This window comes from Aquarana catesbeiana, linkage group LG03, assembly GCF_042186555.1.
Source record: "Aquarana catesbeiana isolate 2022-GZ linkage group LG03, ASM4218655v1, whole genome shotgun sequence".
In the NCBI taxonomy this organism is placed as follows: Eukaryota; Metazoa; Chordata; class Amphibia; order Anura; family Ranidae; genus Aquarana; species Aquarana catesbeiana.
The window spans coordinates 141,480,157-141,496,669 of NC_133326.1; the positions used below are offsets into that span (position 1 = coordinate 141,480,157).

At 40.2% G+C, this 16,513-nt stretch overlaps 1 protein-coding gene across 2 annotated transcripts in view; it reads left to right on the forward strand.

Moving 5' to 3' along the window:
- Window positions 1-16,513, forward strand: part of TSPAN33 (tetraspanin 33) — a 68,667-nt gene that overhangs the window by 33,302 nt on the left and 18,852 nt on the right. The window contains exons 5-8 of one of the 2 annotated variants that reach the window (XM_073619339.1): window positions 8,876-8,971; window positions 10,501-10,629; window positions 11,438-11,599; window positions 13,950-15,978. In XM_073619339.1, coding sequence (XP_073475440.1) covers window positions 8,876-8,971; window positions 10,501-10,629; window positions 11,438-11,599; window positions 13,950-14,051 — 489 coding nt within the window. In that variant the 3' untranslated portion in view covers window positions 14,052-15,978. Of the gene's footprint in view, window positions 1-8,875; window positions 8,972-10,500; window positions 10,630-11,437; window positions 11,600-13,949; window positions 15,979-16,513 lie in introns of those variants that run through there. The other variant, XM_073619340.1, reaches the window with a different exon arrangement.

Here is a 16,513-nt window from a genome sequence, read left to right on the forward strand (position 1 = left end):
TGTTTACTCTTTTTAAATCATAATCACAACAGAAATTACAAAATGACCCTAATCAAAAGTTTACATACCCCAGTTCTTAATACCATGTATTGCCCCCTTTAACATCAATGACAGCTGGAAGTCTTTTGTAGTATTTGTGGACGAGGCTCTTTATCTTCTCAGATGGTAAAGCTGCCCATTTCTCTTGGCAAAAAGCCTCCAGTTCCTGTAAATTCTTGGGCTGTCTTGCATGAACTGCACATTTTGAGATCTTCCCAGAGTGGCTCAATGAGGTTCAGAAGAATGAGATGGCCACTCCAGAACCTTCACTTTATTCTGCTGTAGCCAATCACAGGTCAACTTGGCCTTATGTTTTGGATCATTGTCATGTTGGAATGTCCAAGTACGTCCCATGCGCAGCTTCCTGGCTGATGAATGCAAATGTTCCTCCAGTATTTTTTGATAACATACTGCATTCATCTTGCCATCAATTTTGACCAAATTTATTGTGCCTTTGTAGCTCACACATCCCCAAAACATCAGCGATCCACCTCCGTGTTTCACAGTAGGAATGGTTTACCTTTCATCATAGGCCTTGTTGACTCCTCTCCAAATGTAGTGTTTATGGTTGTGGCCAAATTGCTAAATTTTGGTGTCATCACTCCAAATGACTTTGTACCAGAAGGTTGGAGGCTTGTCTCTGTGCTGTTTGGCATATTGTAATCGGGATACTTTGTGGCATTTGCATAGTAATGGCTTTCTTCTGGAGACTCGACCATGCAGCCCATTTTTCTTTAAGTGCCTCCTTATTGTGCATCTTGAAACAGCCACACCGCATGTTTTCAGAGAGTCCTGTATTTCACCTGAAGTTATTTGTGGGTTTTTTTTGGTTTCTTTGCATCCCGGACAATTTTCCTGGCAGTTGTGGCTGAAATTTTAGTTGGTCTACCTGACCGTGGTTTGGTTTCAACAGGACCCCTCATTTTCCACTTCTTGATTAGAGTTTGAACACTGCTGACTGGCATTCTTAATTCCTTGGATATCTTTTTATATCTTTTTCCTGTTTTATATAGTTCAACCACCTTTTACGCAGATCCTTTGACAATTCTTTTGATTTCCCTATGACTCATAATCCAGAAACATCAATGTAGCACTGGATGAAAGATGCAAGGGTCTGTCAGGAGTCCAGAAACTAATTGACCTTTTTTACACACACACACACACACACACACACACACACACTAGTTACAAGCAAACAGATCACAGGTGAGGATGGTTACCTTTAATAGCCATTCAAACCCCTTTATGTCAATTTGTGTGCATGGTATCAGGCCAAAATCACCAGGGTATGTAAACTTTTGATCAGAGTCATTTGGTTAGTTTCTGTTGTGATTACAGTTGATTGATAATAAATGGCTTCAGCCAAACACTAACCACGAGTGAAAGAAATGTTTTTGTGCTATCATTCATATTCTCTGAAAAATGGCCAAGAAATCATAAATTCTGCCAGGGTATGTACACTTATGAGCACAACTGTATGTTGTTTGATCTGTCTATTCAATAACTACATCCTGTGCAAATGTGTCCAGGCAGATCTTGTAGATTACATCATGGGATGATTAGGAAACACCCACTACTTGTACAAATATTTGATATGTGAAACATGCTTTAAAAGGATGGTATTTATAATATTGCTAACATAATATGTACATGATCCACTTAGATAAAGCAGGACCAAGCATAACTTGTAAGATATTAAATCTTTTGCTCTTTAGTGGTTTAGTTCCTAAGTAGCTATAGTAATCATAGTTGATACCACTCTGTTATGGCAGACTGCCAACTCAGACACTATAGCCAATACTGCAGTACAATTCATCCATAGAAGTCACCACAATGATTTACTTTATGTGTGTAATCCGTGGTCTTATACCCCATGACTTTTCCACCAGACAATTTTACCTGGGTAAGGCAGGCATTCTTCAAGAATAGGTGGGCTAAGATGAAGGAGTGATATTTCAGGCTTAGGTATAATCAGGTAATCTACACAGCAGCACAAAGTTAACCACTGACAATAAGCCAAAGTGTGATTGGGATCAAACCAGCTTGATGTCCTAAGCAGCAATGTAGAAGAGTAAAATGTAGTTTGGACTTGTGCCACAGTGGTCATTGACAAGGATAATGGAATCAAAAAGTGTAAAAAAATTCTCCTAATCTATGTAGATACTAAAATGCCTTCAGGTGCAATCTTAGTACTTACAACAGTACAGCAAATGTGGAATCTACTTAAAATGGTTCTAAAGGCTGAAGTTTTTATCACCTTAATTTATTCTCTGCATTAGGGTAAAAAAAACCTTCCGTGTGCAGTCCCCGCCCCAGCCTCACCTTATACTTAAGCTCGATCTCGATCCATCTCTCTGCTGGAGAGCAGCATCTCTCTCTGCTCCTTCCCTCCTCATAGGCTTAAAGACAGCAGTGGCAGCTATTGGCTCCTGTTGCTGTCAATCACAGCCATTGAGCCGGAGTGGGGCCAAACCCTACTTTGTATGTCAATGGACACACAGAGCCAAGTGGCCCCATAGCAATCTGCTTGCTATGGGGGCACTTGGCAGGTGGGAGGAGCCAGGAGTGTTGGTGGGGGACCCGAGAAGAGAAGGATCAGGACTGCTCTGTGCGAAACCGTAGCACAGAGCAGATAACTATAACATGTTTGAAATTTAAAAAAACTGAAATCCAGACCTTTACAATCACTTACAGCAGTGGTCTCCAAACTGCAGCCCTTTGTTTGCATTTATGTGGCCCTTGGGGTGCTATTTTATTTACTGACAACAATGAAGGGCACAATTCCTACCAGTGACATTAACGATGGAGCATAGTTCCTCCCAAGGACACCAACAATGGGGCCCAATAACCCCAATGATGGGGCACAATTCTTCCCAATAACACCCACGATAGGGCCCAATGACACCAATGATGGGGCACTATTCCTTCCAATAACACCAACGATGGGGCCCAATGACACCAATGATGGGGCACAATCCCTCTCAATAGCACCAATGATAGAGAATTGATTATTCCAACTGATGCTGGGACATTTTGTACTCCCAATGGCCACAGTCTGGCCCCCCTAAAGTCTGCAGGACAGTAAATTGGCCCTTTGTTTAGAGAGTTTGGAGACCTCTGACTTACAGCTATAGACTAGACCAACCCAAAAACTCAACTTGTAGTGCATATATCAGATTTATAATTTTGCTGTTAATGCAAAAGCCCACAATGGAATTAGTAATATCAGTAATACTGAATGAAGCATTAAACTCCTATGGATGATTTTTACCTATAGGTGAGCCTATAGCAAGATCACCTATAGTTACAGTAAATCTCTCCTAAACTTGCACCTTTTAGAAGATATTTGCTTGTGAAGTCGCCGGTGACATCACTGGCACATGCTCTCTGAAGGAATGGCATACTGTGCCATTCTTTCAGAGGCCTGCGCCGTGAACGGCAGCTCCCGCGTGCATGCACGGAAGTTCCATCATGCGGCATGTCCAATCAAAGGAATGGAGCCCGCCAACCTGGAAGGAAGATTGGGTGAAGATGGAAGCTCTGTCAGTGGTGACAGCACACCACTGGAGGGTTTCGTTTTAAGGTAACACATTAAGGCCACATAATGTGCTAGTATGCAATGCATACTAGAACATTAAAAATTTGCCTTGCAGGTTTAAACAAAAAAAAAAAACACTGCTTTAAAGTTAATAATGGTCTAATTATTTGCCAAATTCCACATCCAGAAACAAGCTCGAATTGTACCTTGTGCTTACCTTATGTAAGTTGACATCACAAATTTATGTATTAACACAGGACTTAAATTTTTATCCTTTCCCTTGCATTCATCTCTAAATTATCACAGGCATTTTAACTAAAATGAAACACAAGCCAAAACCTTTTTGTGGTTTTCAATGTAGTTGGGAGGCGTTTGATCCTCTGTCAAAATGCAATTGTTTTCTCTGTCCCCATTTCCACTAAAATCTTGTCTTGGTGACATCCAGGACATTGTTTTTGGCTAAACTTCCCAATTCTCCTTGTAGACGTGCAGGGAATTCACAAATGACTGGAGACACTTTTCCTGGTTCCCAGGTGGATACTTCATAGGAATAAAGTCAAAAAGCATCCCACAGATGGGAACATAGGGAGTTCAGCTAACATTACTGCCCTGTGGTCATCAGGACAAGTAATACATCGAAAGTGACCGTGATAGAAAAAAGAATGTCAACGTTTCTGACCCTTTGTCTCTCACTCCTTTTTTCAAAAAATAGATCAGCAATACAAAAAGTTTTGTTTAAAAGAAAAAAAAATACTTTTTTCACTTTGGACAGCGAGACATTTCGATATTTCTAAAGATATTAATTTTGTAACATTACACACAGAAGAACCCACTCATTGCTTAAGAATCCTTTAAACACAGCTGTGGATAGACTTGTATACTGCTGACAAAACAGATGTACAGCATGAAAGATGCATCTAGATAATTAAAGGGGCAGTTTATGTTCTACAATACTTACAGGAAACCAGACATACAGTTGTGCTCAAGAGTTTGCATACCCTGGCAGAAATTGTGAAATTTTGGCATTTATATTGAAAATATGACTAATCATGCCAAAAAACTGTCTTTTATTCAAGGATAGTAATCACATGAAGCCAATTATTATGACAAGGTTTTTTGGCTCCTTTTAAAATCATAATGATAACAGAAATCACCCAAATGGCCCTGATGAAAGGGATACATACATGGAATGCTTGGAATTGGTAATGACACAGAAGGTGGCACACACAGGCTAAAATGGCTATTAAAGTTTAATTTTCCACATTTGTGGCTTTTTAAATCGCAATTAGCATCTGTGTATAAATAGTCAATGAGTTTGTTAGCTCTCACATGGATGCACTAAGCAGGCTAGATACTAAGCCATGGGGAGCAGAAAAGAACAGTCAAAAGACCTAACAAGGTAATTAAACTTTACAAAGATGGAAAAAGATATAAAAAGATATCCAAAGCCTGGAATATGCCAGTCAGTACTATTCAATCATTTAATAAGAAGTGGAAAATTTGGGGATCTCTTGATACCGAGCCAAGGTCAGGTAGATCAAGGAAGATTTCAGCCACAACTCCTACAGGAACTGTTCGGGATACAAAGAAAAACCCACAGGTAACCTCAGGAGAAATACAGGCTGCTCTGGAAAAAGATGATGTGGTTGTTTTTAAGGAGCACAATAGGATGATACTTGAACAAAAAAGAGCTGCATGGTCAAGTTGCCAGAAAGAAGCCTTTACTGCACAAGTTCTACAAAAAAGCCTGGTTACAATATGCCCAACAACACCTTGATATGCCTCATTAGGCTTTTTTGTGGCATTGGTGCAGTAAAGGCTTCCTTCTGGCAGCTCAACCATGCAGCTCTTTTTTGTTCAAGTATCGTTGAATTGTGCTCCCTAAAAACAACCACACCGTCTTTTTTTGGACAGCGGCCTGTATTTCTCCTGGGTTTTTCTTTGTATCTTGGGCAATTCTTCCGCGAGTTGTGGCTGCAATCTTTCTTGGTCTACCTGACCTTGGCTTGGTATCAAAAGAGCCCCGAATTTTCCACTTCTTAATAAGGGATTAAACACTACTGACTGGCATATTCAAGGCTTTGGGTATCTTTTTATATCCTTTATAATGTTCCATTACTTTGTTACGCAGGTCTTTTGACTGTTCTTTTCTACCTCCTCATGGCTCAGTGTCTAGCCTCCACTTGGCATCCAAGTGAGAGCTAAAAAACTCATTGACTATTTATACACAGACACTAATTGTGATTTAAAAAGCCACAAATGTGAGAAATTAACCTTACCTGTGTGTGCCACCTTCTGTATCTGTACCAAGGCCAAACATTCCAGGGTATGTAAACTTTTTATCATGGCCATTTGGTTGATTTCTGTTATCATTATAAATTAAAAAGGATCCAAAAAACTATGTAATAATAAATGGCTTCATGATTAGTCATATTTTCAATATTAATGCCAAAATTTCTCAATTTCTGCCAGGGTATGCAAACTTTTGAGCTCAACTGTATCTGGAATTAAATTATGTGATCCAGCAAAGCAACAGTTTCACCAAAAAATTGTCACCTTTCGCTACACACTAGGGTTACAAATGAATTAGAAAATTGCATTTTACACGTATAGAGATGGTTCTCAGTTTACAAAAAAAGTACTTAGCGTCACACAGGCTGGCAACCCTCAGTAAGAATCTTACACGATCACAATTCAAGATTCCACTATCCTTTTTCTGAGTACTAACTCTAGTAATAGGGAGGGCAATCCACAGCAGGGTGATTCCTAATATTTACAGTGAGGGCAAAAAGTATTTAATCCCCTGCTGATTTTCTACGTTTTCCCACTGACAAATAAATGATCAGTCTATAATTTTAATGGTAGGTTTATTTTAACAGTGAGAGACAGAACAACAACAAAAATATACAGAAAAACGCATTTCAAAAAAGTTATAAATTGATTTGCATTTTAATGAGTGAAATAAGTATTTGATCCCATATCAATATTTCTGGCTCCCAGGTGTCTTCTATACAGGTCCCTTAAAGGGAGTGCTCCTAATCTCAGCTTGTTACCTGTATAAAAGACACCTGTCCACAGAAGCAATCAATCGTTTAGATTCCAATCTTTCTACCATGGCCAAGACCAAAGAGTTGTCCAAGGATGTCAGGGACAAGATTGGTACAATTATTCGCAAATGGAAAAAACTCAAAATAACTGTCAATCTCCCTTAGTCTGGGGCTCAGTGCAAGATCTCAGCTCATGGAGTTTCAATGATCATGAGAATGGTGAGTAATCAGCCCAGAACTACACGGAAGAATCCTGTCAATGATCTCAAGGCTGCTGGGACAATAGTCACCAAGAAAATAATAGGTAACACACTACGCCGTGAAGGACTGAAATCCTGCAGCACCCACAAAGTCCCCCTGCTCAAGAAAACACATGTACAGGCCCATCTGAAGTTTGCTAATGAACATCTGAATGATTCAGAGGAGAACTGGGTGAAAGTGTTGTGGTCAGATGAGACCAAACTCAACTCAACTCACTGTGTTTGGAGGAGGAGGAATGCTGCCTATGGCCCCAAGAACACCATCCCCACCGTCAAACATGGAGGTGGAAACATTATGCTTTAGGGGTGTTTTTCTGCTAAGGGGACAGGACAACTTCACTGCATCAAGGGGACCATGGGCGGGGCCATGTACCCTTAAATCTTGGGTGAGAACCTCCTTCCCTCAGCCGGGGCATTGGAAATTGGTCCTGTATGGGTATTCCAGTATGACAATGACCCAAAACACATGGCCAAGGCAACAAAGGCGTGGCTCAAGAAGAAGCACATTAAGGTCCTGGAGTGGCCTAGTCAGTCTCCAGACCTTAATCCCATAGAAAATATGTGGAGGGAGCTGAAGGTTCGAGTTACCAAACGTCAGCCTCAAACTCCTTAATGACTTGGAGAGGATCTACAAAGAGGAATGGGACAAAATCCCTCCTGAGATGTGTGCAAGCCTGGTGGCCAACTACAAGAAAACGTCTGACCTCTGTGATTGCCAACAAGGGTTTTGCCACCAAGTACTAAGTCATGTTTTGCGAAGGGGTCAAATACTTATTTCACTCATTAAAATGTAAATTAATTTATACATTTTTTGAAATGTGTTTTTATGGATTTTTTTGTTGTTATTCTGTCTCTCCCTGGTAAAATAAACCAACCATTACAATTATAGACTGATCTTTTCTCCCTCACTGTATCACTAACTCCACCATAGGTGTGCGCAACCTATTGCATTAGGTTGTGCACCCTAAAGCTCAAAAACGTGTGTGTGTGTGTCTACATATACAGTATCTCACAAAAGTGAGTACACCCCTCACATTTTTGTAAATATTTTATTCTATCTTTTCATGTGACAACACTGAAGAAATGACACTTTGCTACAATGTAAAGTAGTGAGTGTACAGCTTGTATAACAGTGTAAATTTGCATGTGTAAAGCTGTACACTCACTACTTTACATTGTAGCAAAGTGTAATTTCTTCAGTGATGTCACATGAAAAGATATAATAAAATATTTACAAAAATGTGAGGGGTGTACTCACTTTTGTGAGATACTGTATCTGGCCCTGGCATATTAAACTCCCTGCTGGCACAGTGAAAAAGAAGTGCATAAGCATGTCTCTTATGGCAGAGATGGTAAGAGGGGGATCTTTCCTATCTTCCCACTGGCACAGAGAGCAATAATGCTAATGCGCGTGGGTTGATGAGGGTGTACCCAGGCACATCTGGCACACCCTGTGCGCAAGACTTTGAACTCCTCTCCTCTTGGACCCTCACAGATTAGAACTGAGCTCAACCCTGATCAGCTTTCTTTAGAAATGTTTAGATTCCCAAAGCAGCCAGTTGGATGTTTTTTTTTCACCGTAACAAGACTGACCCCCAAAGTAATTCTATGGAATAGCAGGGTGCAAGATTTCCATAATAAAGTCATCTCTACTTTTTTACATAAAACAATATAAATACAACTCTTCGTTTAGCAAAATAATATTTTATTTCATATTTATACCCCAGTGTCCCAAAAGGAGCCTTATTGTTCTGTTGTCTAATGCTTCAAGCTGTGTATTGTTTTCCATACCATGAAATGTTGCAGACAATTTACAGTAAGTAGATATAATATAATATTACCTAGTATTGCTGGAAGTGTCACAATGCATATGTGCTGTGTCTGTTAGATAACATAATGAGACATTAGCGATATGCATGTGAATGGAGGGGCCATTAGATATTCTTTAAGGACATGTGGCTGTATATTAGATAATATGTGTTGTGTTGCAGGCTCGGGGAAAAGTCAGTGAAGTGATTGGCAATGCTATTGTACACTATAGGGATGACCTGGACTTGCAGAATCTTATAGACTTTGGCCAAAAAGAGGTAAGTTTCCAGAAGTTTTGATTATATAAACCTATATATCAGATTGCAGCTGTTATCCAGAAATACTGTATATATTTCCATTGACTGTATTAGAAATTACTATGACTTACGGCATTGGAAGAACAAAGACATCAGTGTCTAATATGGATAGTGTCGTTTTGCGCAACCAGTGAGCACTATTTACCCTTTCACTGCCAGAGCAAATTATTTTATTTTTCACACACGTCAAAATGGGCAAATTTTGCTTGAAAGAATCCCAAAACAATTTTCTGAAAGCAGAGGACCTGTAGAATAAAATGACAGTAGTTGCAAATGCTTATCAAATTTATATTTTCAGTAACAAATAACCTAAATCAATTTTAGATCGCACAATATAGTCTAAATATTTCAATTAAAATATGAGACTATCAAGCTAAAAAATGGCAAATATATCAAATCTTAAAATTGTATGTACCTGGAAAACGGTAAGAATATACAATACCCATAATTATCGATGCATTAAAAATCTTTTCAGCTTATCAGTTTAGAATTAACTGTAAATGTTGACTCTAGAATTATTGCCCTGTACACACGGTCGGACATTGATCGGACATTCCGACAACAAAATCCATGGATTTTTTCCAACGGATGTTGGCTCAAACTTGTCTTGCATACACACGGTCACACAAAGTTGTCGGAAAATCAGATCGTTCTGAACGCGGTGACGTAAAACACGTACGTCGGGACTATAAACGGGGCAGTAGCCAATAGCTTTCCTCTCTTAATTTATTCTGAGCATGCGTGGCACTTTGTGCGTCGGATTTGTGTACACACGATCGGAATTTCCGACGACAGATTTTGTTGTCAGAAAATTTTATAGCCTGCTCTCAAACTTTGTGTGTCGGAAATTCCTATGGAAAATGTGTGATGGAGCCTACACTTGGTCGGAATTTCCGACAGCAAGGTCCTATCACACATTTTCCATCGGAAAATCCAACCGTGTGTACAGGGCATTACTCTTCTCAGTCTGCACAGGTATGCCAATATGTTATGCTATAGGCGTTTGCGTGTTTATTCTTGGTGCACATACAGTATGAAGGTAGGGGTTTCACCACATTTTTACTTATTTTTTATTTTATTTTATACTTCATGCCAAATTCCAGCCATACCTTCAGTTTTTCATAGTTGCACAGGTTCCTGTCCTGTCCTAATATTGCTTAGTCTGATTTCACCGCCCACTTCTCACAGTGTTCATTAAAAGCTCTAGGAAGTAAAAAAAGAAAAAAAAAAATCTCCGTCTCATTTCCTGGCTTGAGAATGTCCAGTGTTATCTAGGTTTTTCATCCCAATATTACTGTCCCACCCTGTTCATTCATTGAATTTAAGCTCCTTTTTATCATGGCTATGTATACAGTATATATACTTTTTTTTTCTTAGTTACTTTATGGCATGTTTTATGATATTATTGCCCACAATGATCTCTAAGTTTTTTGTATGCCATCACCTCGCCTAATATATTGTCCTGTGTTTGCTGTTTTTTTCCATACAAGTTTAATTGCTGCGGGGGCATCTCCTACAAGGACTGGTCTCAGAATATATACTTCAACTGTTCATCAGAAAACCAAAGCAGAGAACGTTGTGCAGTGCCGTATTCCTGCTGCCTACTTGAGGAACAGGAGGTACGTTTTGGTGTGCAATTAGGATGGATACATGGTCAAAGCTGGCAGTAGTTGTTGCTTTGGGGTGAAGGTTGTAACAAGTGTGGGAATCATCAGGACTTAACATCTGAAGCCCAGTGGAAATCAGTGGAAACCAGTTCAGGTCCACCTTATAGCAGTTTTACTGCTACAGTGTGGCACCTGTACGCCAGATAACGTGTGTGTGTATAATGCATAGAAGGCATTAAGGTGAAAAATCACGAGGGTTTACAACCCCTCTAAGAGTGTTTGATAGAGATCACTGCGATAACAGGGCAATAGGGAAACACAAATTAGTGCCTTCTGGGACCCGGAGGGCCTGCACAAAAAGTTTCAAAGAGCTGCAAGTTGGGCACCAGGGCTTTACATCCTTCTTGTGCCCTTGTATTTTTATTCTGTAACTAATATTCAGTTTCCCACACTTGTGAAAGCATAACCATTTGGCCCATCACTATGATAGACTGCTTCACTGCCCAATGGGATTGTGTGGGAAGAAAATGGCAGAATGTGTATTGATTGTCAGGCTTTTATCTCAGACAGGTAATCCTGTTTTATTCTAGAGAAATGGTTCTAGAAGCATACAGGGTTATTGAGCGCTTTCTACAAATTGGTATTCTAATGACCCATTTTTTAGCTGATCAAAATTATATTTACTTCCATAGAAATATATGAAAAAGACAACTTTACAGTATATCATATATTTATTTGACACAAATAAATTTGCATATTTGTTGTCCTGTAGAACTCCATTTGTGATGTGCTTTAAAAATTCCATCCTGTTATTTTTCAGACCGTCATAAATACCATGTGTGGACATGGCATGCAAGCTTTAGACTATTTGGAAGCCGGAGAATATATTCACACCAATGGCTGCATTGACAGGCTGGTTAACTGGCTGCACAGTAACCTTTTTTTGCTGGGTGGGGTGGCCCTGGGACTGGCCATTCCTCAGGTAATGCATTTATTGTTTACATACTCTATTTTAATTATGCTTAAAGTGATTGTAAAACTTATTTTTTAATATTTTTAAAATAACAAACATGTTATACTTACCTGCTCTGTGCAATAGTTTTGCACAGAGCAGCTCTGATTCTTCTCTTCTGGGGTCCCCCCACCGGTGCTCCAGGCTCTACCCCCCTGCCAAGTGATCCCATAGAAACCTGCTTGCTATGGGGGCACTCGTGCGTGCTCGTTCACGAGCTGCCTCTGTGTGTCAATAAGACACACAGAGCACAGCTTGGCCCTGACCCCCCCACCCTTGTCACTGGCTCTGACAGCAGCGGAAGCCAATGGCTCCCGCTGTTGTATCTGAGCCAATGAGGAGAGAGACAGCCTCGGCTCTCGCGCACAATGCTGGATCGAGATTGGCCTCAGGTATGTAAGTAAGGTAAAAAAACCTTCTGCCTTTACAACCACTTTAAAGCAGAGCTCCACCCAAAAGGGGAAGTTCCGATTTAAGGCCTTCACCCCCCCTCCTCGTCAACAAATGGCACTTCTTTTTTTTTTGTGATAGGGGGGGAGTGGGTATCTGGTTTTGACAGTTTCAGTATCACGTAGGCGATCTGACCGGAGGTTCTGCTCTCCCCCTCCCTCCCGGCAGTCTTCTAGGACACGTAACAGGTCCCAGAAGACTGCAGGATCATTCACAATACGCAGCGTGACTCATGCATGCGCAGTGGGCACCCTGCTGTAAAGCCGCAAGTTGTCACAGCCGGTGACATAGGTGAAATGCCGGGGAGAGAAGCCCGTGGGAAGGGGCGGCTCACATCACTGGATCGTGGGTCAGGTGAGTGTGCGTTTAATAAAAGTCAGCAGCTACAGTTTTTGAAGCTGCTGACTTTTAATAAACACAAAAACGACTGGAGCTCCTCTATGTTATGAATATTAATCAAATGTTAGCAATAAGGGCCTAAGCTTAGGTACCCACCATGTTATAAATTATCATGAACATGGCAAACATATGCAGAAATTTGTATTTGGTAACGAATATAAGAATTTTTAAGAAATATCCAAACTCCTAATAGTTGTGCATTATCAGCTCATCCAAACTATTCTTTCCACCCTTAAGAAATATATATAGCATAGCACTGAAAAGTAACAGCACACAGTATAAAAGAACAGCCTCAGGTGCTGAGGATGCATTACACCACTATTTTCATCGCTTATGTCCAATTTTGGATACTCTGTTACCCTAATCTGTACCATGTAGTGCACCCTTTTCTGGTTCTTATGTAGCCTTGTGTGTTAGGATTTACCTACATGCATCATCCTGTAACTTTGTTATGGAAAATGGACCTGGCTAAGAACTCTATGCTCTCCTTTGTTCCAGCATTTCCCGGAACAGTCTTTGCTCCCATTGCATCTGTTTGTATGCCTGTCCAGCTTTAACTTGTACCCCTTTCCTTGGTGTAACTGCTATATGCTATGTTCTGTTCATATACAGTGTTGTAAGCACAGGCTGATTATCAGTTGACACTGAGGACAGTTTTGAGTTATTAGGGCATATCACTAACTACTTACTTTTTGTGGTTATGACTAAGGCCATATAGGCTGAAACGCGTCAACTGACTTAATCTATGTTTTGTTCACTCTGGCTATTCAATAAAATGAAGAAATTTTAAGAGCAACAACTGGAGTGCGGATCATTTTTTCCACATTACTCTACTCAGCCAGCGACTGTGGATCGAGCACCTGGGAGCTCTGCTATCTATGTGGTGTATGGGTAGTAGCACTGACTTTTCTGTTTATACTTACTTTTTGTGCCTGGGATTTGTCCAGACATGGCTTTTGTTCCAGAAGATTTGTACTTGCCATGATATGATTAAGAATAAGGAATATGTCACATTTACCTGTTACTCCAAAAGATAAGACAAACATCCATTCTTTAAAGCAGTGGTTCTCAACTCCAGTCCTCAGGACCCACCAACAGGTCAGGTTTGCAAGATAGCTGAAATACATCACAGGTGATATAATTTGCTGCTCAGGGATTGCAGTATTCTAGTCTGCAACTCCCCAAGGTAATACTTAAAATCTGGCCTGTTGGTGGGTCCTGAGGACTGGAGTTGAGAACCACTGCTTTAAAGAATACACAAGTAACCAAACTTTTTTGGGTAAAATTTTTTTTTTTTAATATATTTGTATCTGTACCTAAAAAGTCCCGCAGTTTGGGTTACTTGTGTATTCTTTGCATTTCTTTAGAGATGCTGATACAATATTTGTGAACCAAATAATGAAGTTTTCATAGTCTATGTGAATCTATTCTTTAAAATCTTAGTAACATCTTTTTTTTTTCTTTTCCAAAGCTGGTTGGAATTCTCCTTTCTCAGGTCTTGATTAACCAGATAAAAGACCAAATAAAACTTCAGAGGTATAACTTACAGCACCGGTCAGACCCTTGGTATTGACAAAGGGCCAAATTTGAGTGGGCAACACTGCTGTAAGCAAGAGTTTTTCTTCCAGAAGCAGGGAGGAGATGCAAAGGAATCGGTCACAGGTCTGTCACAGGATGCCCAGCACAAAGAGAGCAGACTCAGAATACTGGCTTACCAAAAGGATCTGGAGCAGCCAAGCCTTATAAATGACTGTTGCTTTTTGCCTGAAGTATTATATAATGTATTTCAAGGACTTACATTTACATTTGAAGGTCAATCTGCAAGGGTGCAAAGCCAGCATGGCATTAGAGTTGCTTTATTAGCTTTGTTATATTTTTTATACCGGTGATTTTGGAGTTAGGAGTAAAACATGATATATCTGGCTTAAAGTGTTACGAAACCCACAACAGTAAAATCAGTCTGTATATGCAGTAAAGCATGCTTGTTATACTCACTGTGGAGCCTAAGGGGTTAATCCTCTGCATTATGTAAAAAGGCTGTTTGATCCTGTCTTCTCTGTTCCTCCCCTTCTTTCACTGTCCCCTAACCATCTCTTCATAGAACAGAGGCTAGGGGACAAGCTGCACATGCTCAGTTTAGTGTGTTTTTTTTCTTGGGAGGGTGCATGTGATCAGCACAGAGCCAGTCAGCACTGTCCAGACAGAAAGAAAACTCCTCCTACAAGCTTTAACCAGACACTGATAGAAGTCACAAGACTGCTATATACTGCTGATGAAAAAAAGTATTTAGCAGTATATATTTACTAAAACTATTACATTTCCATGTTCTGTGTACTGTGGGAGACCAGATATAGTGACTGCAGGGTCCTGGGTTTAGTAAGACTTTAACCGGTTCCCGACCATGTCACGCAGATATACTGTGGCAGAATGGCTCTTCTGGACGAAATCGCGTACGGGTACGTCTTACCCCTTTTCGGCCACCAGAGGGCGCACGCGCCCACTGCACAGCAGGGGACCCAATGCACGTGGCCGGCAGGCACGGTCGCAGCCGGCCATGCGCGATCGCGTGCACGAGCGCCAGCGTGGGGATTTGTGTGTGTAAACACACAAATCCCTGTGCTGTCAGAGGAGAGGAGCAGTATTGTTTGTTCCTACTAAGTAGGAAAAACAATATGAAAAATTAATAAAGTGATTTCGTGCAAATAGTGATAAATAATTATAGATATGGACTTCAGGTGAGTATTGATAGTAATTTTATTTTCCTTGCATGTCCCCCTCGGATCTACAGTGACTGCACTTCCAAATGCACTTGTAGTGCAAAGTGGATTTGCCTTTTGTAAATAACCCCCAAGGTGTAGGCAATAAATTTAAAGCATGTCTGTGTTAAAAAGCCTGAAACTTATTGATTGAAAATATTGATTGTTTTGTGCAAAAGTTATAGCGTCTGCAAACCATGGGAAAGATTTATGGCATTTTTATTATTTTTACTAGCAATGGTGGTGATCTGCGATTTTTAGTGGTACTGCGACGGACAGATCGGAGACTTTTGACACTTTTTTGGGACCATTGGCATTTATACAGCGATCAGTGCTATAAAAATGCACTGATTACTGTGTAAATGTCACTGGCAGGGAAGGGGTGATGAAGGGGTTAATTGTGTGTTCCCTCGGTGTGTTCTAACTGTATGGGGATAGGATTGACTAGGAGAGGAGACATATCGTTTTTCCTATTAATAAAGTGCTTTTGCGCTACTATGGATACGTGGGTATATATTGTAGTTATAAATATAGAAAATGTGTGCAGCAAAATCTAAAGTGTAACACAAAACACTCAGCAAATGAAAAATTAATAAAGTGATTTCGCGCAAATAGTGATAAATAATTATAGATATGAACTTCAGGTGAGTATTGATAGTAATCATGTGTCCTCAAACCAGTGATAACTGCAATAAGATAAAATAAAATTGCTAAATGTGGACAATAAATGAAATTATATTTTTACCATGTGTTGACTCACAGTGCTCCTGGTGGTTTTTATATAAATAATACAAATGTCCTGGTATGGGTGAACTTAGGTACATAAAACCTGGTAAAGTTGTAACAAATCAATGCACTTCAAATTATATACATAATATCAATAAAGAAGTCCAGTATTTCTTGCATAGAATGGAGAATAATATGATTCAGTAGTGTGGGTGATTTTTTCTTAGTTCTACTGTAGCTCCTTTATTAGTCTGGTCTCCCAGAACTCTTACCTCTATGTGGGTTATAACATGCAGTCACCACTAGGGGGATCTCCCGACTTCCCTGGACGAAAGACGTGTCTCCTCTGGATGCTGTACCACATCAATGTTTCCTCTCAGACCTCTATGTGGGTTATACCATGCAGTCACCACTAGGGGGATCTCCCGACTTCTCTATACAAAAGACGTGTCTCTTCTGGATGGTGTACCACATCAATGTTTCCTCTCAGACTGCAGCGGCTCAGTGTCCAATCACACAGCTCAGGGCGGTACCAGTGCGGGGGGAAACAAAG